Source organism: Protopterus annectens, chromosome 14.part0 (genome assembly GCF_019279795.1).
Source record: "Protopterus annectens isolate FY-2018-M chromosome 14.part0, PAN1.0, whole genome shotgun sequence".
NCBI classification, from domain to species: domain Eukaryota; kingdom Metazoa; phylum Chordata; order Ceratodontiformes; family Protopteridae; genus Protopterus; species Protopterus annectens.
In genome coordinates, this window is record NC_056748.1 from 140,071,819 (window position 1) to 140,097,565 (window position 25,747).

The 25,747-nt window shown below is 37.2% G+C and overlaps 1 protein-coding gene across 1 annotated transcript in view; it reads right to left on the reverse strand.

Annotated features, from left to right (window-relative positions):
• The window catches only part of ATRNL1 (attractin like 1), a gene marked incomplete in the record, with an annotated part of 6,064,901 nt that overhangs the window by 235,598 nt on the left and 5,803,556 nt on the right, over positions 1 to 25,747 (reverse strand). The window contains 1 exon segment of the mRNA XM_044055896.1: positions 9,691 to 9,805. Within this exon segment, the coding sequence (XP_043911831.1) occupies positions 9,691 to 9,805 (115 nt within the window).

Below are 25,747 nucleotides of genomic sequence, written 5' to 3' on the forward strand. Positions count from 1 at the left end.
GCATTATTAATGTACACATTCTAGTAAATGTTGCTCAGTGATTTACTTGGTCACTGTCACACATTGGCTGTGTGTTGCACATGCAATCTTGGTCAATGTCTTTATGTCAGTATTTTTTTTCTTTGTATTGTGAAGTGTGTTTAATACTTGTTATTATATTTGCCAATGTAGCCAAAGTAATGGCTAAAAAGGGTCTTGGGATCAGTTCACTATCCTGGTTACCAAAGTATAAATAAATATGAAATTGAAAAAAGGAGGGTGAACATGACAGAAATAATTAAGGAACTAGTAAAGCACATTTTAAGTCTGCATCATTCATGACAGAGAAAAATCCCCCCACTGAAGGCATTGGAAAGTAGCAGATAGACTAAGTTTAGTCTTACTACCTGTCACTTGTAAATGTACAGCAAAGGTCATTTACTGCAGTGAGAGTTTCCACACCTCAGCATGAGAGTGTGGGGGAGGGTTTGTCAAATCTTTTAGGACTTTAAAAGACTCCTCTTACAAAACCCTATTTATCTACTTTCTTTGTAAGTAGCTAACAGCTGTTTATAGCATAGAACAAGCTCTGACAGACACATAAATAAGGCTTAGTCAGATGAACATAGAAGCAGCAGCTCTGTTACAGAAGCTGTGTTTAGATGACAGTGCTTCACAGTCCTGCCATTCAATCTTAATGGCATGAGAAAACAGCACCACTTCCTTATGTCTAGCATGAGTCATATAAAGAGGACTTGAAATGTATTCTGGGAAGAAGGGACGAAAGCAAGAAAACAAGATCACATTACTAAGGCAGGCCTTATCATCCGCCATTTTGAGAGAAACACATTAAAATTGTAAAAGAAGCACTTGGAGTGATTTTGAGGCAGTAAAACAGCTCAAAAACAAAGATACAATGAAAAAAAATATGTTTTTTATTTTAAGGTGGAGTTTTCCTTTAAGGCAATCTGTGTTCCATAGCTCCTGAGAATATTTCACTACTTGTTGTGTCTTTCGGCTTTTCCCGGTTAGGGGTCGCCACAGCAGAATTCCGGTCCGCTAATGATTGGCAGTAGATTTTTACATGCCGAGTTGATAGCTCTGACGCACAACCTTCAACGAAGTTCCGCCCATTCACGCATGTCTCCACGCAGAAGACACTCTAGCTGAGAATCGAACCGGACAGCATCTTACTCTGAGGCAACAACACTATCGCAGAAATCTCACTACTATAACTGTAAAATACAGGAATTCAACAATTATTTCCCGGTCAGTCATAAAACTCACTAATATTGTTTACAACCTGTACTACTGCGTATAGGGTTTCACTTGCTCATAAATCCTTGTGTATAAGTCAGTGATTACCACATGAACATGTGCAGGTTAGTCATTTCCATGGCTTGTACTGGCAAAAAGTATGCCCTTTGACTAAGGTCCTGCATTTATGCACTTGCTGTCCATGGCTACTGCACAATCTTGCATACAGAGGTAGACCCACATTTAATTTATATATTTATTTATTTAACATTTGTTGACTGGGAAAGTCTGACTAGGATAGAGCCTATTTTCTTTGGAGGACTGGGGAGAAATGCTCCAGATGCATGTCTTTGGAATGTGGGAAGAAACCGGAGTACCCAGATGAAACCCACACAAATGCAAGGAGGGCATGCAGACTATGCACAGAAGGCACCCAGCCAAGAATTGAACCAGAGAACCTCTTGCTGTGAGGCGACGATGTTAACTGCTGCACCACTGCGCCCCATGCTAATGATCTTTGTGCTATACATCTGATTTTTTCTCATTATTTTCTCCTACATACTGTGCAGTGAGCAAATGAATCACTGCAATGATCTCCGGTCACCCTGAAAGAAACATTTTCCTAAAATTTAAAAGACAGAGAGAGATAGAAAGCATTTTGCACTAGCGGGTTTATCAATTTAAAACAATTAATTAATTACACTCAGACATAACTAATTTAACTTCTTTTATTTAGGGAACCATATTGTCGGTCTAATTATTACAGAGTTACTGTTGCTCATTACTTAACAGTGAGTCATGCAGAACGTCTGATGGACGGAGAACGCATGTGTCAATAAAATTAATAAAAATGTCTTAAACAGTATATACAGCGACAGTGAACAGCTAGGTCAGTAGTGTGAAATCCTTAGATGTACTGCATGCTGGAGCTTTGATGACTTCAGCCTTAGTGAAGACAGTATGCCAGCTTCCCTAATTAGTGCAGCCTCTGCTGCTCATATGCACGGATTAGTGAGATTACACTGGAACTCGCTAGTTAATTAACTAATATGCCATCCCAGGAGTACGCTGACCTCATTGGCATTGCAGCTCATACCCAAAAGTAAAATGACAGTTTGGTTCTACTGCTCTGTCTGTCACGGTGGTCAGTATGTGACGACAATATGATATATAAAGGGTCATGAGTATGGAAAATTGTACTGCCTTTGCATTCCTTATCAGCAGCAGTGTGCATTTCAGAAACTTACACAATTGTCATTTATTATTCATGAACTGCATCTTTTGCATATATTGTTTGTTTGTTATAATTTGCAACTTCCTAAGCTTTTTACAAGTATAAATGCATAAAATATACAATATTCCACTATAATGATGATGTGAAAAAAACAGAAGGAAAACAAACTTGGGCTCATTTGAAGTTGGATGTTATCATTAAACATGTCTGGATACTGTATTTGTCTCAGCTATTTTTACTCAAAAAATGCAAAACATTTTCACAAGTTTCATGAAAAAATGAACTTTTTAATGTGCTTAACGCTCTGTTCTGGCTTCTAAAAATCACATCAAAACAAGTTCCTACATTAATATACCGTGATACAAGCAGAAGATTAAAAGACAGAAGTCTATAATCTCAGAAGCACAGAGTTTTAATGAGCAGAGTCATTATAACGATTAAGGATCGAACTTTAAAGGAACTTTAAATTGACGAGAGTTTTTTAATTATGAAAAATGGTGCAGTCCACGGCTGAAATCATATAAAATCGTAATATGCTCAAGCATAGCTTACTTGAGTACTTTAAGGGTGGATACACTACTGTCTTAAGTTGTACGGCAGTTTATAGATGCATCAAGTAAAGGGTGTCTCCTGTTACTAAATTATAATTCTGACTTGCTGTTGCAATGAGTGAACCACTTAGTAAAACAAAGTACTACATGTTGTTAATAACACATACTGGGTCTCGTTACTAATTACTTTAATAACACATACTGGGTCTCGTTACTAATTACTTTAATAACACATACTGGGTCTCGTTACTAATTACTTTAATAACACATACTGGGTCTAGACTAATTACTTTAATAACACATACTGGGTCTCGTTTTAATTACTTTAATAACACATACTTTAATAACACATACTGGGTCTATTACTTTAATAACACATACTGGGTCTCAAGTACTATTACTTTAATAACACATACTGGGTCTCATTACTTTAATAACACATACTGGGTCTAGACATTAATTACTTTAATAACACATACTGGGTCTAATTACTTTAATAACACATACTGGGTCTAATTACTTTAATAACACATACTGGGTCTCACTAATTACTTTAATAACACATACTGGGTCTCGTTACTAATTACTTTAATAACACATACTGGGTCTCGTTACTAATTACTTTAATAACACATACTGGGTCTCGTTACTAATTACTTCAGACGTACGGCATCTCCTTTTTGCTGCTCTCTGCCACAAGAAAATATAAATAAATAAATACAATAAAAGCATGGAGTGTCATACAGAAAAACTCAATTAAATAAATGACAGTTGCAGACTTAGAATTACTTTTTGTTATGGTGCACTGACTAAAGTTTGAATGTAAGCTTTACAATTACTTTCAGCTCAACAGCACTAGGAAAAAGAGATGCAGCAAATAGTCAAATATCAATGAGTTACCTCCGAAAATTAAACTCTAAAATTCAACAGCTACCTTTGAGCCCTTTTCTTTCAAAATCTACTCAGAACTATTCCATTAAATTGTGTTATAAAAAGACTCTCACTTTTAAAAACTTTAAAAATGATGGGCTATGCCCAAAAAACTTTAAAAATGATGTGCTATGCCCAACAAAAAAGAATCTCAATGGCAGCGCTCAGATCTGCTCTGAGTTACAGCACAATGGCACTAAATATACAGAACAACTGATATCACCAACATCCTGGCAGATAGGTTCAATGCTAACTTCACCCCCCTGTCACCCCCTAAAGGGCCCAGCTCTATACCAGAAGAATGCAAAGTTCCTGTAATCATGGCTGCACAGGTAAAAAACACACTTTCCAAAGTCAAGAATACAGCATCCATGGGACCTGACAACATCCCAGGCTGCATTCTACATGAACTACAGAATGAACTGGCACCCTACCTAAGCACCATGTTCAATTATAGCCTCACCTCAGGCTTTGTGCCCACTGAATGGCGCACATCAATGGTTATCCCACTCTACAAAGGGGGAGCCACCATGGACCCCAGGAACTACTGCCCCATTAGTCTAACGAGGCTGGTGTGCAAGGCCATGGAACGTATCATCATGGAACTTATAAACAAAGACATTGGTAATCTCCAAACTCTGGACCCCACCCAGTTCGGGTTTGTAAAAGGCAGAACATGTCTCCTAAACCTGAATGACTTCTTTGAAGCAGTCACCAAAGCCGCAGACGAGGGGAAGGCGGCTCACACAGCCTATTTAGAGCTCGCCAAGGCTTTTGACACCATCCCCCACTCTGGAATTGTAGATAAAGTCACTAAACTAGATATAAATACCTATGTCACAAGATGGGTTGCCAACTGGCTCACTGACAGAACCCACACTGTGAAAGTAGCAGACTCAAAATCCGACTTCAGACCAGTGACAAGTGAAGTACCACAAGGTTCAGTCCTGGGTCCTCTCCTGTTTGGTATCTACTTTTCTGAAGTACAGGCTAACACAGAAGGTCTTTGGCTAATGAAGTTCACAGATGACTGCAAACTAAGAGCCATAATTGAAACTCCTAACGATGTGGACGTCCTACAAAAGGGCCTCACTGAAACAGATGCCTGGTGTCAAAGCCATGGCCTCAAGCTCAATGTCAAAAAGTGCATTGTCATCCCCTTTAGCAAAAACTCTGTACCCATGAGCCACCACATAGGTGGTAGTCTACTTAACACTGAAAGTGTGATAAGAGACCTTGGAACACAGGTGGACAGTAGTCTCTCCTTTGATAAATCACATTGCCACAGTACTCAGGAAATCCTTCTATATGGTACACCTCATCACAAAAGGTTTCTCATCCAGGAAAAAAAGAGGTCATTGTTCCCCTCTACTTGTCACTCAGTAGACCCATTATAGAGTACAATGCCCCTTTTGATATTTACCTCACAAGACATCTAAAATAACTGGAAAGGCCACAGAAATACCTCACAAAGAGGATTACCGGCCTCAAACAGATGCCCTACGCAGACAGTCTCAAAATAATCCAGCTTTACTCTGATGCATATCACCTACTCGAGGCGATCTCTGCCTAACATACAAAGCTATGTCAAACCCAGAGCTGTTGGACATGCTCCACTTAAAGAAATCCCAATCCTTCTGAGTTACACGCTCTAGGGACCTAAACCTTGTCACCACAATAAACAGAACATGCTGGAGGGATAGATTCCTGTCCCAGAGACTTCCCATACTCTGGAACAAACTACCTAGCTATATCAAACAAAACTCCTCATTAGCACTCTTCAATAAAAATCTTGATGATTGGATGGGTAATAGGAAATTCCCCGCAGGGATCACCTCTGTGGCTCTGCTCAATGGGGGCACAGGAAAATTATTTTCTTGGGTGGCAAAAGCCAGGGTACCTTTTTGGCTAAGCTTCTATAGGTCTAGGGCCAATAGCCTAGTACCTACCTATGAGCCTATGAACTATATTAACTAGATTTGACTGCATATAAAACTATTTCCTATCCCCTTAAACAAAATAGTAAGTAAAAAAAGTCACACAGAAAATCCTCATAGGCAAAAACAGCAGAAACATCAAAAGCAGTGATGACCGTGGTTTGTCAGGGTCTTTTTGATGTTTCTGTCGTCTTAAACAAAACTGTGTGAGCAAACAGGATCCATTCATTCAACACTCTTTATTGGAGAATATCATCACATCATGGAGATGAGATCTAGTTAGCCTGTCCTGCAGTTAGTTTAAGTGATTCAACTGTTGGAATGTTTACTCCCTCTGGTCTTCAAACTTATTAACAAGAGGTAAGGGATATACATTGTAAATTCAGTCAAACTCTAGTACATTATCTGCATCTTATCTGGCTTTACTCTATAGTTAAGAACATTTTGGAGAAAGAGATAGGGAGACAGAGACAGAGAATCTAATGTAGGACCAGGCGCTCTGACAAAATCCACTATCATTGAATAGAACAAGTTTCCGACTTCGAGGTTTGGATAACACAGTCTCTACATCCTTCCCACTGAGGAGAAACACTGGGTGAAATTGATTGCCCACTTTTTTTACAGTAATTATTTTTTTAAAAATTGAAGAAAACAGTCCAAGTGAAGTTGATGTCTCAGCAATATTTATATGCTAACAAGTCAGAGTTCTTTTACAGGCATTACCAAACATGCTACTACCAGCTTGCCCTCCCATCTCAATCACAGTACCCAACAGCAGCAGTGACTCAGCCTCCAGGGAACAGACAATCTGATCCAAGCTGTACCCCTCTTCTGCCCCTACTATGTTGATATTGTATTAAAAGTAAAATAATAACATACTTTTGTTAACCAGTCACGCCTACTGCACACACAGTGCTTTTTTTAGGGGTGACCCAGAAGCAACATCTGGTCAAATGGCTCACTCAAGCTCACACATCAGGCAAATTACTGAGGGAATCAAACCCTGCACCACAAGATCTACAGCTCATGGCTCAAGTCATTCACCCCACATGGACTATGATGAAGTCATACTGGTACTTGTGGTTGTGTGAGTTGAATGTTTGAGTGACTTGACTGATCCTGGTACCTAACTATAGCCCGCTCCTTATCCAGCCTGGTGAGGGGAACATCTATGTGTCTTACAGTGGAGTCACATATGACAACACATTAGGTTTTGTGGTGTGACACCTTATGGGCTTATTTGTTAAGACACAGGTGTGTGCAATATTATGTGTTGTAGTTGTTTTTTGTATTGTTGGGTGCGTAAGTGTTTTCCTTTCAGAGGCCTCTGATCTTTTGATAGGTTTCTAGTTAGTACCTCTGCATATGTGGGTTTATGTGTCATGTACTTATTTAGCGTTAGAAATGTCTGTGTGTGCTGACAACCTGTTTGTCATTCGATTTGTCCTTACGTGACAGTCTGGCCTCTAATTTCATAGTGTAGGTGCATCTCTCACATACAGTATTTGTTTGTTTCAGGAGTAAGTGGTGTTCAGTATACATGAGACAGTTGATAGATTGCCTCAGGATGCTCGTGTCTATCAGGCTGGCCAGAGAGATGATGCAAAACTGCCTGCCTAGGATAGCAGGCTTTTACTGTATGCTTTATTAGGGAAGGGAATGGGTTAATTTGACAAGATTGTGCTGGTAGCGCAGAGACTACAAGATGAAACAATACTTTGTGTAGGCTAAGGTTGATCAATAAGGCAGTGCTGCTCAATGTGCAACTGAGCTGCTCCTACAGCAGCAGAAAAGCTTGACAGGGTTTCACTGACAGCTGTTTAGGAAAAACTGAGCTTCTAGGTTTTTGTATCTATACAGGGCACTCCTAACCACCACTGAATGAAACGCAGCACCGCTCAAAAGTGAGGCTTTAATAGAAGCAAAGGGAAACAAGTCTTGAGCTAAATAAGCTAACTACCAATCAGAAAAGCACACAATAAGCCTTCCATCAGCAATCTCCAACTCAGACAGGTTAGATTAGCACTCTCCTGCCACAAGGGTGCAGAAAAACACCTTCTTAATGTACAATAGTTGGTTTGTAGTTTGAGTCTAACAAGACCATGCAAACTACCTACAACAGTCCTTCAAGTAACAGAGATAATATAATACAGTTCAATTAACTACTTAAAGCAGCGGCAGACAGTACTTTTTTTTTTGTAATGGCTGAGAAGTGCAAAAACTACTTAGAGCCCTTTTGTGTGCTTCCCAGCTCAGATAGACCAGGTAAACACCTACTGCCACTTTGAAGAATAATTCCAGTCCCCATAATGTAAAAGCAGAGTAAAGAAGTGTCCAGAGTGAAATGCCACCACAAACGTCAACAGCGTGAAATGCTACCACAAAATTAAAGATATAGATACAGCAGTGTACTTTAAACAGCTTATAAAAGTGTGATTATTCAATAAAGCTACTTTGCTTTGTATAAATGAGCCAAGTGCCACTCAACTGTACAGAATTTATAAAGGCACTAAAAACATATACCCTGATTAATAAGCCCTCCAGCCAATAAAACTACATGCAGAAATCTCAAGTGTTTCCGCAACCTAAACGTATCAGGCTATCTCCCAGTGTGCTACATGGAAAATTCACTGACCTCTTGCTGTAAAATTAAGTGCTTGCTAGACTGTAAAAATATGCTACTTTATCCAACAGCTAGCTAGGCAAAGAATTCAGAGCAAGTAAATCAGCAGAACAGACAAGGAGAGGCAAAATGCACTTTTTCAATATAAGTACATGGAAAGGCAAATAAATAATTCAAGATATAAACTGCAGTGTAGAAAGGCAGGAGCTTATTAAGCTCAATTTATAGTAGGGGTGGGCAGCATAAAACCATCAGGTTTAAAACAGGAGAGTAGGTGGGAAAAACTAGCAGGGAATCACCACAGTGCTTTAGTTTATGTTGGTCTGAAATATTTTCAGCAAATGATAAAGGCCCAGAAATTCATTATGTATTACGTATCACTAAAAAAAACATTAACCAATGGAAAAAAACAAGTGAAATGTGCAGCCTAGATAATTTAAGTGTCTTTTGCTCACACTGAACAAAAACACCAGACCAAGCAGATTTCTTAAAACAGAAAACAAAACAAAATGGAGCAGGTAAAACAGAAAGCAGTACAGACAAAAAATATGGATGTACTTTCCTGACCCGGCAGGTAATCACCAGTAGTGCTTTAGTTTATATAGGCTTGACATCTTTTCTGCAAATACAAAGGGCCAGAAATTCATGGTCTATTTAAGTATCACTCAAGAGACAAGCAACCAATGGAAAAAACTATGTCAGTTCCCCGTTTTCATGCAAGTCCCCAAATTATATAGCACTGTGTGCATTTTATGTAGCACGGGCTGTTTTGCATCTGCAAACAGTAATGAAGTAGTTTGAGGTCATGGTTCCTTTCTGATGATGAGCACTGCTACCCGGCCACAAATGGCTATATATCTGGGCTATTAGATAGCTGACATTTCTCCAGTTGTTTGTTCTTTATGAAAAAGCTGTAGTTAACTGTGGGGTGAAGGCTGTATCTTCCTTTTAACTGTATGCAAATGTTTATTATTCATTTTGATGCCTTTGCAAAAGTGAACCAATTCAGCAAGGTAATGTACAGTATTTTTACACAGATAAAATCATAACTACTTCAGCTGTAACGGACAGATAAACTACTGTGTGTGTGTCTGTCTAGATAATCTTAGCACTTCAGTGTTTCCTGTGAACTTCTACAAATGCAGATGACATTTTGTAAACTCTCTCTGCACATCATACCTGACTGACCAGGTGCTGGCACGCCAGATGATCCTCTTGGGAGACATATAAATACAGTAAGGACAGCTGCTTTGCTCCCTGAACAAGGTTCAATAGCAATTGGTTTTGGAGTTCCCTAAAAAAACAAAACAAAGGATGAGAAACATGTTACAACACACTGTCTATTTAAATCTTAGCAAGTTAACATACAACAATAACTGAGCAGCTGATAAAACATTTACTGGTATAATTAAAAGGAAGACAAAGACAGCTTTTTGTATTTCTCAAACTTTTTTAAAGAAACGTGTTGACCTTTTATGGATAATTTAAAACAGTTAACACAAATATGGTAAAATAGTGCATTTTCTGTGACTTGCAATAACACATTTCACTAATTTAATAATTCATGACTGAAAAAGAGCTAGTTATGAATTTTGTTCCTTAAGTATTTCCATACTAGGTTAGTAATGGGAAGGAATTCACAACAATGCTTTTAACTCAGACCTTACAGAATATTAATGCAAAGACTTATTAAAGAAAAAAAATATATATCACGAGATTTAAGGTCCTCGTCCTTACAGTTTGAATCTAGGTAACTAGAAAAAGTGTTCTGCATGGAAAACACTGCATATGACAGTGAAAAGATATGAACAAACAACCCACTACAGATAATAACATAGATCAGTTTGGCTGCTCTCAGCGAAAATATTGCTGATATCTAATCAAATGGAATTTCTAACCAACATAATTAATTGCAAATTAAATTCTTAGCTACTTTAGTAAAATTGCACTATAAGTCAGACATCTCTGTAACACAGAGGTATCAAGCCATGATTATCAGCCCAGGTGATGGAAGGTGCTGACTTGGGAAGGCAAGAATGATAAATTGGTACCTGACTTTTACCTGAGGTTTGTGAGAGATGGAAAGTGGTGAGTCTTTGGGGCGCATGCAGCTAATCCTGAATCCTAGGTGGAAACAATAGAAGGTACCAAGTAAAACACAATTCTTGGGCGGAGTTTGACAAGCACACATGATAAAGACACATGTGCATGCAATGCTCAGATCAGGCCTCTCCTTATGTACCTGACAAGGCTTTTGCACACTGGAAATGTGACTTCCTGCAAAATCCCTGAGAGCTACCCAGATGGTGGCCACATTACATGGATGCTCATGCCATCCTGTAAAATGATTCAGAAGGTCCAGACAGTGAAGGGGCACAGAGCTAAAGAAAAAAGAGACATCACATTAATCTCTTCACATCTGTATTATGCTAAGAGAACATTACTTTTCAGAGGAAAATCCACAGGAAGGTGAAATGAAGCATACAGACAAACGTGACTTTCCAAGCCAATGTTTTCTACTCAAAAGTACATACATGTAAAATATATGATAAATGAGCAGTTGTCCTACATAACAGCAACCATGAATGAAATGGGATTATTACTGGAAAAGTCTTTCCTCATAACTTATATGATTACCCCAAAGATAATTATGTGCACATATCTATTTATTTAATAATTTGTACCTTACAAAAATGCTTTCAGTGGAGTGGGTCTTTCCCTGTGAGTGAAAAGGATGGGTTATGACTTCACATAAACAGTTTATTTTGTGATTTTTTTAAGTGAACTAATATTTTATTCTACTGTTTTTGATGAAATGGTAATCAGAAAAATTAATTCAACAAATAGTAATACAGTCTGTGAGAAAGACTTCTTTCTGTTAGAGGTCCACTTTATATAAAAATATTGTAATTGATAACTGTACCTTGTGACCTATAATGTAGATCTCAGACCTCACCACTTTGCTCCTTTTCTGGCAATTTCATGCACAAAAATCAAAATGATTTTGAGATTAATTTAATATAAGTAGAGGCTAGATGCTGAATTCCAGTTAGATGTACTTCACAAGAAGAAAATGTCACTCGTCTTAATCTGTATATATTAATGCAATCACTCTTTCTTCATACGGTATAAGATCTGCTACTTGTAAGAGACATTTTGTCATGTTGCATCATTTTATATCTAGAACACTTCTTAAATGACTAAGCACTTTTGAAGTAATACTTAAAAATTTGGGACTTCACTTAACATTTAAAAGAAAAAACATATAACTGAAAATAATTTTTGACGTGATAAATTGTACAAATGCTATATTTAGAAACATCTTTGTTTTGGGAAAAAAAGAAGAGATCAGAAACAAAGTGTAAGGCAACACAAATATATTAAATTGGATGGTAAAGAGATGTGAAATCAGCTGTAAGAGAATCAGTGCTTATATCATGAACCGTACTTTGGGCTTTGCAGTATACAGTATTTCCTTTTCTTTTTTTTTTTTTACACTTTCTTTTTCAGTTTTTTTTTCATTGATTATAGTTTCTTCCTTCAGAACAGGGTCTATTTAAATGGCTTCCATGGCAGAAGTGCACACTGATTTGTTTAGCACATCTAAGAGTGAAAATCTAACCACAATCAGAAAGCTACAATTGCTCACCACAACCTCTTAAAGTGATGATGTTTAGGCTCAAAAAACATTTTTGCAGGTGGCTTTCCTGTAAGCATCCCTAAAATATGTTGGGAGGGAACCCTACACCCCTGCTCCCTTATATACTAATTCAGAGGTAACTGTACCTCGAAGTCGGAAGAATACTCTGGAGGTGCACAGTTTCATTGTTTGCATGCACACACACACACACACACACACACACACACACACACACACACACACACACACACACACACACACACAAAAAATAAAATGGCAGCTGCTTGAAATGCCAGAACTCACAATAAAGAGTCCCAGAATGTGGAGACTCAGTGACTGAAATGGGGACTTACATACATACCAAGACCAAGAGTGCCATTTTCAGGAATATTACCTTTACTCTGAAGTATGCAATCTTAGAGCTGATATATATATATATATACATATATATACATATATATATATATATATATATATATATATATATATATATATGTGTTTGAGTGGTTGGGGGGGGGGGGCTTGCCATCCACCAGATCACAGGATGCAGAGAGGGCTATCCATCTGCAAATGAAAAAAAAACAAAGTTTACAGGTGAAGTTCATTATTTTCTCTTCTTCTGCATTTTTTAGGGTTTTGGGACTTAGCATTATAAGTTCTTACATTTTGATAGGGAGAGAAATAAGTTACATATGTGTGATTGCAAATTTTTCATATTTCTGCCTGATGCCCATTTTTAAAACAGACATCCAGGATATGTAAAATTCCTAGAGTTGTCTTTATAATGAAAGAATGACACTGTTGCTTTGGACTCATTCCTTCCGAAAATTACTCAATGCAACACTGCCTGCTCCAGTAACTGATGCCAGAAAACCTACCAGAGGTTATAATATCATATCCCCAAGCTTTCACAAGAAGGAAAATTTTTCCTAGCATCAGGAACTGAAAATTCAGATTGAAGTCCTAATATATTTCAAGGCAAGTGGTGCACACTGGATAAGAAGAAGCCAGAACACTGGCTTCCTCACTAACATTTAGGAACAAGTCTTAAGGATATTCAGGAATGCAGTTTTATCTTTTAAAGCTTACTCAGCAATTCTCATATTGCAATGAGCCAAGCCTTGGCATATAACAAACATAGAAACCATCTCTCTTACCTCATTTAATCTATTTCAGTACTCAGTCAGTCAGCCGCATCAGCAGAAAAAAATATTACTAAAGAGCTTAAGGAAATATGGGCTGACTGATGAAGAGGAGAATAAACTCTTAGAGTGAATCATTTATGTGGTCTAAGAAATGCTGAAAAATGTTAACGTGCAAAATGCAAAGAAATCCCAAAACAGATTTAAACTGATGAGCTGACCACACACAGTTCCATCAAGCTATAACACTTTATTCTCAAGTATTATTAGTTGATTTTTGCAATAAGAATTACGTGACTATTATTTCTTGCTAGAACTGAATGCTAGCTTACAAATAGAACTCGCACAACTACGAACAGCTTACATGAAAAGGACTATCTGAGTTTGACAGTAATAATAATAACAGTCTCTTTGCAGTGCATGAATTTTATAGCTGTGGATACACTCAGCTCAGTAAACAGAAGCACTGAGCAGCACTTAAGTTACCCAGATTTTGCATTATTTTTTGCATGAAGAAAAGTCTACATTATTCCATCTCTGCACTGAAAATTATGCATTATTGAAACTTTAGCATATTTATAGCTATGTATTAAGAACTGAATTTCCATCGATGTTTCACAGTAACATTTAAGACTGCTTGTATGCAATGTAGTATCTGCCCTTTGCTGTATGCATACTGCAATACAACAGGAAGATACTTTGAAATTACAGTTAAAGTTTGGATCATATTTATTACTAATGCTTCAGAAATGTCACACTTTAATACTAAAGCATGAATCTTTAGTATAACACTTAACACATCTATCCTGTATCACTGCTGTTAAATAAAAGGTGACAATCTTCAACATCACGAACCATATATCTAAAGATGCCTTCAGAAATACCTTGCTTTTTAAAAGTCTTACTTTAATTTGTTGATTTTATTTAGTCTTTGTTGATCAAGTTTACTCCCACAAGGCTAGCTGTCACTTTTCAGGAGAGAAAAAAAAAACAGAATGGATATAGGAGTGTTTTATGTGTTGTAATGTATTACACACTGAAATAAGTCCAGTCAAATAAACAAAATAAATTGGATGAGGTACTCTGGTTAGTTATTCATTTATCGTTCCCATTCTGCTTTATTCTTTCCAGCTTGCCTTAGTGCCCCCTTCCATCTCTGTGTCTACCAGCCTCTCCTGCTGCTCCTTGAACTATATGTATTGTAAGGCTGGGGCTAGTGCAGAACCCAAAAATGTCCTGGGTGGTCCTGCACCTGACTGCTTCTACTGGGAGATTTATTTTTTTTAATGACCTACTTCTTGGTTCTCCCCTCCTCTGCATTTCATGCAGGGAACACCTAGATGTATGGTCTACCCCCACACTCCAGGATAAGCATTCTCACCCATCCGTGCCAGTGCCTCAGATGCCCCAGCCTCTAATTACACCCAGCCCTCCATAAAGTCACTACACTGACGTGATGTGATAACTTATTGTGGATGATAACTGATTCTTTAAAAAGTACATAGTGACTTTCATCTTTTTAGAATAAATCACTGGTCATTCCTAATGACCAGTGTATCAGAATGAGGGGAAGGGTAACAAATGTATGATGGTCATGTGACTAATTGGTCCCTGCCCGATGACAATACAGAGTGGAAGAGTACTACTGGGGTTGAGGCACACTAGTCACACAATATCAGTGACATTGTCCAATGGCCATATCATATTAAATAGGATGTTATCAGTCTAAAGTACACTAATTAGATCAGATTATTGTATGGACCTAATGGCGTATCACAAAAATGAAGACATATAATTTACTGTGTAACTGTGAGGTGACCGCCAGTGATCACAGAAATATTCAGCACATGGTAATGGAAATGATCATGCCATGAAACACCAATAAGATGTTAGTTATCCCATCCAATAATATTACACAATGTAATATGATGGTTATCCCATCCAATAATATTACACAATGTAATATGAAGGTTATCCCATCCAATAATATTACACAATGTAATATGAAGGTTATCCCATCCAATAATATTACACAATGTAATATGAAGGTTATCCCAGCCAATAATATTACACATTGTAATATGAAGGTTATCCCATCCAATAATATTACACAATGTAATATGAAGGTTATCCCATCCAATAATATCACACAATGTAATATGAAGGTTATCCCGTCCAATAATATCACACAATGTAATATGAAGGTTATCCCATCCAATAATATTACACAATGTAATATGAAGGTTATCCCGTCCAATAATATTACACAATGTAATATGAAGGTTATCCCGTCCAATAATATTACACAATGTAATATGAAGGTTATCCCGTCCAATAATATTACACATTGTAATATGAAGGTTATCCCGTCCAATAATATTACACAATGTAATATGAAGGTTATCCCATCCAATAATATTACACAATGTAATATGAAGGTTATCCCATCCAATAATATTACACATTGTAATATGAAGGTTATCCCGTCCAATAATATTACACAATGTAATATGAAGGTTATCCCATCCAATAATATTACACAATGTAATATGAAGGTTATCCCATCCAATAATATTACACAATGTAATATGAAGGTTATCCCGTCCAATAATATTACACAATGTAATATGAAGGTTATCCCATCCAATAATATTACACAATGTAATATGAAGATTATCCCATCCAATAATATTACACAATGTAATATGAAGGTTATCCCGTACAATAATATTACACAATGTAATATGAAGGTTATCCCATCCAATAATATTACACAATGTAATATGAAGGTTATCCCATCTAATAATATTACACAATGTAATATGAAGTATCGTAAGAATCAGTACATACATTGTGTCAACCACACCTTGTATAAAACACAGCAGAACGGGGTGCCCTGCCAAACTTAATCCAGTCAAACGGCATCTATGATCCAGTAAAAACACAATGCAGTATAGGGGGGAAATTGCTAATGCCCACAGGGCACAAGCCATGTAACATCATTCTAGTGGAGTGAGGAGGCAGATACCTTCTTCTGTCTGTTTCATACAAACTGACAAAAAAATCCTTTCTGCATTCTAGGTTTCTGTTACATGTATTTCTCTTGTGGGTATGCCTGCACCAACAAGGAGCTAGGCATTTATAATTCTGACTGCCTCTCAGATGTATTTTTTTATCTGGAAATTTCTGCTATTTGTCTTTCTCCTATCTCACAGTCTATCTGCTGAGATATACAGTAATGTGAACATGCATACAAAGCAGTCCACCCGCAACATTTACTCTGTTCACTTCTTTCTAGATGATTTATTTCCACAGCTGCATGCCTTGTCTTTCTCTTCTCATATCTGTCTGTCATTGATTGCTCCCACAAATACACCATAACCCTCAATTTTCTCTGTCTCTCCTCTTCTTTCTTCACTTTTTTGCGCAATAGCTGCACACCCTATTCTCCACGCAAACACAAAAATAAATAATTACAACTGTTATAATACAATTTGCTCCAAAATAAGAAAAATGGTTCTTTTTATTATCTAAACAGAAAGACTGGGATGCCTCCATTTTATTCTCTCTCTCCATTCAAATGTAATGCAAGCATAAATGCTGTATGCCTCCAATGAATCCGTTAGGATACATATTCCGCAAGTCTGTAATTCTGTACAATTCATATATAGCCTATAATACATCCACACTCAAAATGAATGCAGTATTAGCAGGTGCTGTCTATCCAACTTTACTCTGTTGCATGTAAAGCTTAAAACATTTCAGCTTATGATGCAGAACCTCCTATATATATATATATATATATATATATATATATATATATATATATATATATATATATATATTGTTGCAAAAGCCAGAGGCATTTGTTTCAGAAGATGTGCAAGCCATGGCGTGTACCCCAAAAGCACTATATTTCATTCAGAATGGGCTTGGCTGATGCTGTATACTAATAGGTCCAGTCTTAAATTCAATTGCTTGAATAAGATGTTACATTCTACCATGTGAGAGGTAGTGACACATACTATTTCCTGTAATTAAGGTAGGATGTTAAGTGTAATGTGTGCTATCAGTCCCTTGAGAAATAAAGCAAAAAATTACTTTACTGCATTTTTAGGATCAGTTATTGTACAAATAAAATGAAATAGCTAAATAAATAATACTACTGAAAACTTATATATCTGGACTGTAAGTGCATTTGTGCAGAAAGGCTAAATTTATAGTAAAAATGTATATCTAGCAAGGACTTTCTTTACTTAGTTTTGTCTTTTCATTTCAAGCTTATCTAATTTCCTGTTTCAGAACTCATTACAGAATAACAAGATGATTGGGATAAATATGAATATTGTAAATGCTTAAAACAAAATTCAGCAAAAAGGCCTGAGACAACAAAGCCATAAAGTAAGAAATGTCCTTCATATGCACTGCTATGTCATATGTTTTGAATTGGCAGCTGATTGTTGTGGTATGTTTCATCTATAAAATGAATTAGTTTTTTCTTATGGAATAGCAAACTAAAAGGGAATAAATAATTTATTTATTTATTTTATTTTACATTTGTTAACCGGGATAGTCCGACTGGACGAGCTCCATTTACAGCGGAGGCCTGGGGAGAAAAGCTCCACTTAATGAAGACAAACAAATAATGACATTATACATAATGTAAAACATTGTTATCCTAGTAGTATTTTGTGAAAAAAGAAACAGTAAAATAATTCTTATCAGCAATATTTACATATGTACATTCTGTTTGTTATAAAAAATACGGACAGAGATCACAGGGGATACCATTTGTAACAACCATGCTTATTGAGAGTAGGAAATATGAGAGAAAAGAGAAAGTGTGGAGGTAACAGATTTTAGGACTATGTGACTGATGGACAGAGCCAAGAACTTATAAGATGGGCCTTAAGTGAGTTTTTGAATTGTGTGGTATTTGATGCAGAAGTCACAGATGGAGGGAGATTATTCCAAGTTTTTGCTATACTGTGTGAAAATAAGAGCTTTACCTGCTGTGTTGTTAGCTGAGGAGTGATTTGTTGGCACAGCTGAGTGGACAATTTGGTGTATAGTTAGTCAGTAATTGCCTTAGAGCTGCAGTTTTGTCAGGATGTTTTAGGTTGTTATATGCCATGACAAGTTGGTGGTAGGTTAACAGCTGTGGGAGTTCAAGCCACTGAAGTTGCCTAAGAGGTATGCAATGATGGGTCGGGGAATGTTTAGCAAACTTGACGATTTTGTTATAACAAGACATACGTTTGTCTAGGTCAGATGTTCTAATATAAGTCAGAATTGGTGCTGCATACATTAGTGTGGAAAGAAGGTGGGTTAGAGCTAGGGTGACCTGAGCCTGATCTGACAGAAAGTCTTTTTGCCTGTATAGGGACCCCATTTTTGTGTACCTTTTTAATAGTTTGAGAGATATGGATGTCAAAGTGGAGGTTATTGTCTATTTCGACGCCAAGGAGCTTGGTGTGGAATGAGCGTGAAATGACAGTTCCATTACTGGAGGAGAAAGAGAAGGGGAGTGAAGAGGTTTTTGATTTGTTTGGGGTAAATAGAAGTAATTTAGTTTTGTTGGGATTTAAGATAAGCTGAATATTTGTGATCCACCTTTCTAGTGAGGTAAAAGATTCTTGGGCGAGGTGCTGTAGGGTGGTAAGAGATGGGGCTGAGCAGATTAGGGCGGAATCGTCTGCATAGTGTATGAGTGAGGCCTGCAGGTTGGCGGTATGTAGGTTATTGGTGAAGACAGAAAAGAGCAGCGGTCCCAGTATGGAACCTTGGGGTACACCAATGGTGGTTAGGCATAAAGGGGATAAGACTCCTTTCCACTGGACAGCTTGTTGTTGGTCTGATAGACAGTTTTTAAACCAAGCAAGAGTGTCAGGTGCAAAGGCTAAAGAAGTTAGAGTATCTATTAGTATGGAGTGAGATACCATGTCAAATGCTTTAGAGAGGTCCAGGAATATAGCAGATACAAATCCGTTGTTATTTCTATGCTGGTTAACCAGGTTTGTGAAAGAGAGAAGGGCGGTGGTTGTACTGTGGTGTGGGCGGACGCCATGTTGTGTAGAGGAGAGGAGATTGTTTGAATTTAGGAACTGCATGACCTGAGAGTGTATGCATTTCTCAAGTATCTTTAATAAAGGCAACAGAATGGCAATGGGGTGGTAGTTTGAGAAATCATAGGAATTTCCACCCTTATGAAGGGGGATAATGTAGGAGATTTTCCACAGTTGAGAGATATAAGATTCCTGTATGGCGCGGATGATGAGGATTGAGACCGGGTAGGATATGGAGTCAGCAGCCATTTTTAGGAAATTTGCTGGTATACCATCTGCTGCAGGAGTAGTGGATTTAAGTGTTAAGAGGTAATTTTTTTATTGTAGAGGTTGGGACAGGTGAGAATATAAAGGGAGATGTGTTGTTAGGAGCTATTGGCATGGGTGAATAGCTATTTTTGGATAGTTGAGTAGATAGTGATTTAATGGATTCAGTAAAGTGATGACTGAAAAGGGAGGTTATATTGCTGTCTGTTTTTGTGGAGGTTGAGGTGGGAGCTGGTGTGGTGGTTTTACCAGGGAGTTAATTTGAATGCCAGAACTTTTGAGGGTTGCTGGAGTGTTTGTTTTGGATACTTAAATAGTAGTTCTGTATCGAGCCTTGTTTGTTTTTTGACCTGATTCCTAAGGTGTTGCTAGTTTTGTTTGGATAGACTAGTGTTGTCTTTCTTCCAGGTTTTCTATGCTTTATCTCTACATTTTAAAAGGGCTCTAGTGGACTTACTAAGCCATGGAACATAGTGTAGTTTAGCTATAATTGTTCTTATGGGGGCTGCTAAATCAAGGATGTTAGTAAGAGTGTTATTAAAATAGTCCACTCCAAATAAAGTTACAATTATAAGAAAAGAGGCTGTTACTTCATTCATTATCTGATTACCCACTTCTTAGTCAGGAACAGTGAAGCCTGTATCACAGGAACTAATTCAGGGTACGTCATATGTCAGCTAAAGGATCATACACACACAGACACACAGGCACACACACATTTTGTAGTAAATAATTTACCTATAGGATGTCTTTGGAGTTTGGAAGAACAGAGGCACAGCAAATAGTGTTGTTGCCTCATAGCAAGAGGTTCCCTGGTTCGATTCTCAACTGGGGGTGCCTTCTGTGTGGATTCTGCATGTCCTCTCTGTGTTCGTGTGGGTTCCATCCAGGTGCTCTGTTTTCCTCCAGTATTTCAAAGACATGCAGTAGGTGGATTGGACTCTCTAAACTGGCTGGAGGTGTGACTGTGCATTCAAGTGTGTGGTGTGGATGAACTACCACAGCAGGGCTAACTACCTGGCGGTGTAAACCTTGGATCTAGATGACTGCCTCTGTTGAAATGACTCCCTGACCCCATGTGCAAAAATTGGAAAAGGGACTGTGGATGGACGGATAGATAGATGGATATAGTACTAGGCAAATACCCCCCCCCCAAACACATACACATACACATACACACACACACACACACACACACACACACACACACACACAGGCACAGGGAGGACATGCAGACTCTGTACAGAAGACACCCTACAGCTGACAAATGAACTGAGGATTATGAGGCATTAATACTGAGAGGTGTGTCACCAATCCACCCCTAGCACTTCCATATTTAATCATATCTCATCACAGTGAGACCTCGACTTGTTTTCCAAAGAGCCATATTGTTTTCTGACAAACAGGAAAGGAAATCAGGAAATCGTAGGCCATCATCAAACATTTAATGCTGAATGCAGACAAACTACACTAATCCCGGGAGATCAGAGTATTAATGCTGAATGCAGACTACAAACTACACTAATCCCGAGAGATCAGAGTATTAATGCTGAATGCAGACTACAAACTACACTAATCCCGAGAGATCAGAGTATTAATGCTGAATGCAGACTACAAACTACACTAATCCCGAGAGATCAGAGTATTAATGCTGAATGCAGACTACAAATTACACTAATCTCGAGAGATCAGAGTATTAATGCTGAATGCAGACTACAAACTACACTAATCCCGAGAGATCAGAGTATTAATGCTGAAAGCAGACTACAAACTACACTAATTATAAAATCCTCGACACTCATCAAACATTTAATGCTGAATGCGGACTACAAACTACACTAATTATAAAATCCTCAACACTCATCAAACATTTAATGCTGAATGCAGACTACAAACTACACTAATTCCAAGAGATCAGAGTATTAATGCTGAATGCAGACTACAAATTACACTAATTCCAAGAGATCAGAGTATTAATGCTGAATGCAGACTACAAATTACACTAATTCCAAGAGATCAGAGTATTAATGCTGAATGCAGACTACAAACTACACTAATCCCGAGAGATCAGAGTATTAATGCTGAATGCAGACTACAAATTACACTAATTCTGAGAGATCGGAGTATTAATGCTGAATGCAGACTACAAATTACACTAATTCCAAGAGATCAGAGTATTAATGCTGAATGCAGACTACAAACTACACTAATTCTGAGAGATCAGAGTATTAATGCTGAATGCAGACTACAAATTACACTAATTCCAAGAGATCAGAGTATTAATGCTGAATGCAGACTACAAATTACACTAATTCCAAGAGATCAGAGTATTAATGCTGAATGCAGACTACAAACTACACTAATTCCGAGAGATCAGAGTATTAACGCTGAATGCAGACTACAAACTACACTAATTACAAGAGATCAGAATATTAATGCTGAATGCAGACTACAAACTACACTAATTATAAAATCCTCGGCACTCATCAAACATTTAATGCTGAATGCAGACTACAAACTACACTAATTCCGAGAGATCAGAGTATTAATGCTGAATGCAGACTACAAACTACACTAATCCCGAGAGATCAGAGTATTAATGCTGAATGCAGACTACAAACTACACTAATTCCGAGAGATCAGAGTATTAATGCTGAATGCAGACTACAAATTACACTAATTCCGAGAGATCAGAGGATTAATGCTGAATGCAGACTACAAATTACACTAATTCCAAGAGATCAGAGTATTAATGCTGAATGCAGACTACAAACTACACTAATTCTGAGAGATCAGAGTATTAATGCTGAATGCAGACTACAAACTACACTAATTACAAGAGATCAGAATATTAATGCTGAATGCAGACTACAAACTACACTAATTATAAAATCCTTGGCACTCATCAAACATTTAATGCTGAATGTAGACTACAAACTACACTAATTCCGAGAGATCAGAGTATTAATGCTGAATGCAGACTACAAACTACACTAATTACGAGAGGTCAGAGAATTAATGCTGAATGCAAACTACACTAATTCCGAGAGATCAGAGTATTAATGCTGAATGCAGACTACAAACTACACTAATTCCGAGAGATCAGAATAAGTGAAATATTATACACCATGGAAGTAAGAGCTAAGACTAAATACTGAATACTGGTTGTTGGTTGGTCTTCTGCAAAATAATAGCAAAGAACTTATTCATAACAGAACACCATACAATGCTATGCAAACATCTTAACCTCTCAGTGCAAGAATTCTGGGCAAAGCTAAAAATAATGCAGAAGACAAAGACCCAAAATAAGGGACACATTTAAACTTGCAAAGTTAAAAGAATAACAGGTTTTGCACCAACATGCACTTCGTTTCTGAATAATATGAAGTCTGAAACTCAAATATTTGTCATTTAGTGACTTTAATCCTCAATGATTTGTCAGAAAAATAAAATTTATGAAGTAAAATTCTGATCATTCTGCAAAAATCTGTACAGTTGATAGATATGTGCTACTGAGACTTTCACTGCATATCAAATGGCACGACTGCATAAAAATGCAGTTTCTGATACCGATTTAAAAATGTCACTGCTGTCTGCAGAATTTGGCAACATAAACGTTTAAATAGGACATGGATCACTGCATGTAGCAAGATGCTAAAAAATAACAGAACGTGTGCTGATATTCTATGGTTTAATATACTTTTAATAAAAACTTATAAAGAGAATTTTCAGGGAACAGTATGAGAAGTTCCTAAACTGGAAAAATACAATGTTTTTGTCATATTGACATAGTTAAGAGTTTAATTATAAGAGAAAGTGGTCTTAAACTGAATCTAACAAAGAATTATTAAGAACTTTCAGTGACACATGACAATTTGTGTACAGTGGGCATTTCAGGATGCAGCTGTTTATGACAATTTGTGTACAGTGGGCATTTCAGGATGCAGCTGTTTCTAGGATCATGGGATTACTATACTCTATGACTTCTCATTGGGGCAGATGTAGAATTTTCATACATATAGCACAATATGTTTAACTATTTGCTTATTTAAGCACCACTAAACAACATGTTAAGGCACAAATTCAGATATACTGAATTTGCCAGAAGAGAAAGGTTTGAGTGTTAGACTGGTTGGTAGCATAAGAGCAAAAAACGTAAGGATCTCCTTACAGATTAGCTAGATCTGCTAGAAGAAAGATGAGTGATTTCACAAAAGAAACTGGAAAAAGGAAGGGCGTAATGGAAACAGCAGCAGAACAGGAGTTTAAATTTTCGACCTGGATTTACAGAAACACCACTGCAAAGAACAAAAGGGATTTTCAGCAAACTAGGCAGGGTTGGAGTGACAAATAAGGGAAATGAGGTGGTCATCAATCATAGGTAAGGTTATCTAAACTTTCTTTAGTTTGATCAATGACTAAAAAAGGGGGGTAATGACTGCCTGGCATTACCCAACTTGGGTGAGTTAAAAGAAACAATCACATATGGTACTTTTTTGAATATTCTAACTTATGCATAATCTATAATTATGGACAAATAGTACAACATACCTTTCCACCACTATTTGTGCCAATCCATGGAAGTAGGGTTAGTTAGTAATCCACAATCATATGTTTACAGCTATTACTGATTTCTTATTTTATAATTCATGGTGGGATAGTAAGTAACGGGGGCAGCTAATTTAAACGAATAGTACCAAGCTACAGTCTTAACTGTGTGTTACCTTAAATTTCCTGTAGTGGAAGTCCATAGAATACATGCAAATGACCTCTAAGGATTTTACTGAATGGTTTGTCCGTGTGACATTTTTACCCTTTAGTACTTCTCATTTTATACAATGCAGTGGATAAGGAAATGTTCAGCAAAGAAAACATACAGTAAAATTAGCAGAAAATGTTGATTGTAATGGGAAGTGGTTTAGGGCAAGCGCTTCTTATTAACTGTGACTGCAAGTGCTACAACTCTACCACTTTATGACATGAAGAAGTCATCAGTCTTGTTACGGAGACCCATCTTCTGGCAATGACATCCTGAAGAACACAATCTTCCTGATTCCATCCCCCAAGACATACAAATCCGAGAACAGTTTACCGTTAACATGTATTCACTCTTCTCTGAGACAGCAGGTGTGCAAGTCACTTTGTCACACTTTTAAGTTTATCTCCTTTTCCTGTAGATGTGGCACAATGCAGACAGTGTGTGTGTGTGGATGTGGATATGGATATATATATATATATATATATATATATATATATATATATATATATATATATACACACACACACACACACACACAATGTACATACATATATACCGGTCTATAGTCATCAAACAATCATTATGCGAACACCTGTACTATCAACATGTTTATGTCAAAATACAGAACATCAATGCATACTCCAGGAACAACAAGCATGTTACAGGAGAATAAGGCCCCCTGTGCCTCTATACCCTTGCTACTTGTGTGTGTGTGTGTGTGTGTGTGTGTGTGTGTGTGTGTGTGTGTGTGTGTGTGTGTGTGTGTGTGCACACATGCACACACACACACAAATATATATATATATATATATATATATATATATATATATATATATATTTTTTTTTTATACGTATAAAAAAACTCCGAGATTACACACTCCCCAGGGAAAGGGAATAGTCCCCTTCTCAGAAATTGTCAATCTTATTTGCATATTGACCACTTCTTTTTGTTGACCAAAACGACATCGCATTGTGATCATTCAAACACTAATTATACATAAATATATATACACGTACATTTAGATATTATAGATATGTAAAGAAGTCTTGAAGATGAAGCCCTCATGTGAATTACCCTCCAGAAAAACATTCAAACTATTCTCTACTGCAGTTTTGACAGGTGCATTGTTCATCAGGTGAACACAAACAGCTTACTGTTGCTGGTTAGTGCACCAATTACTTAAACTAGGATCCATCTTGTCTACATCATGACAAACATGGGGAGAGTAAAATATAATTATGCATCCTTCCACAAACACTTGATTGAAACAGACTTCATTAGTTTACCATACATGATTCCATGTCTGTATATGGTTTACAACTAAATTAGTTCCTAATATAATTTATACAACAGGATGTTTAT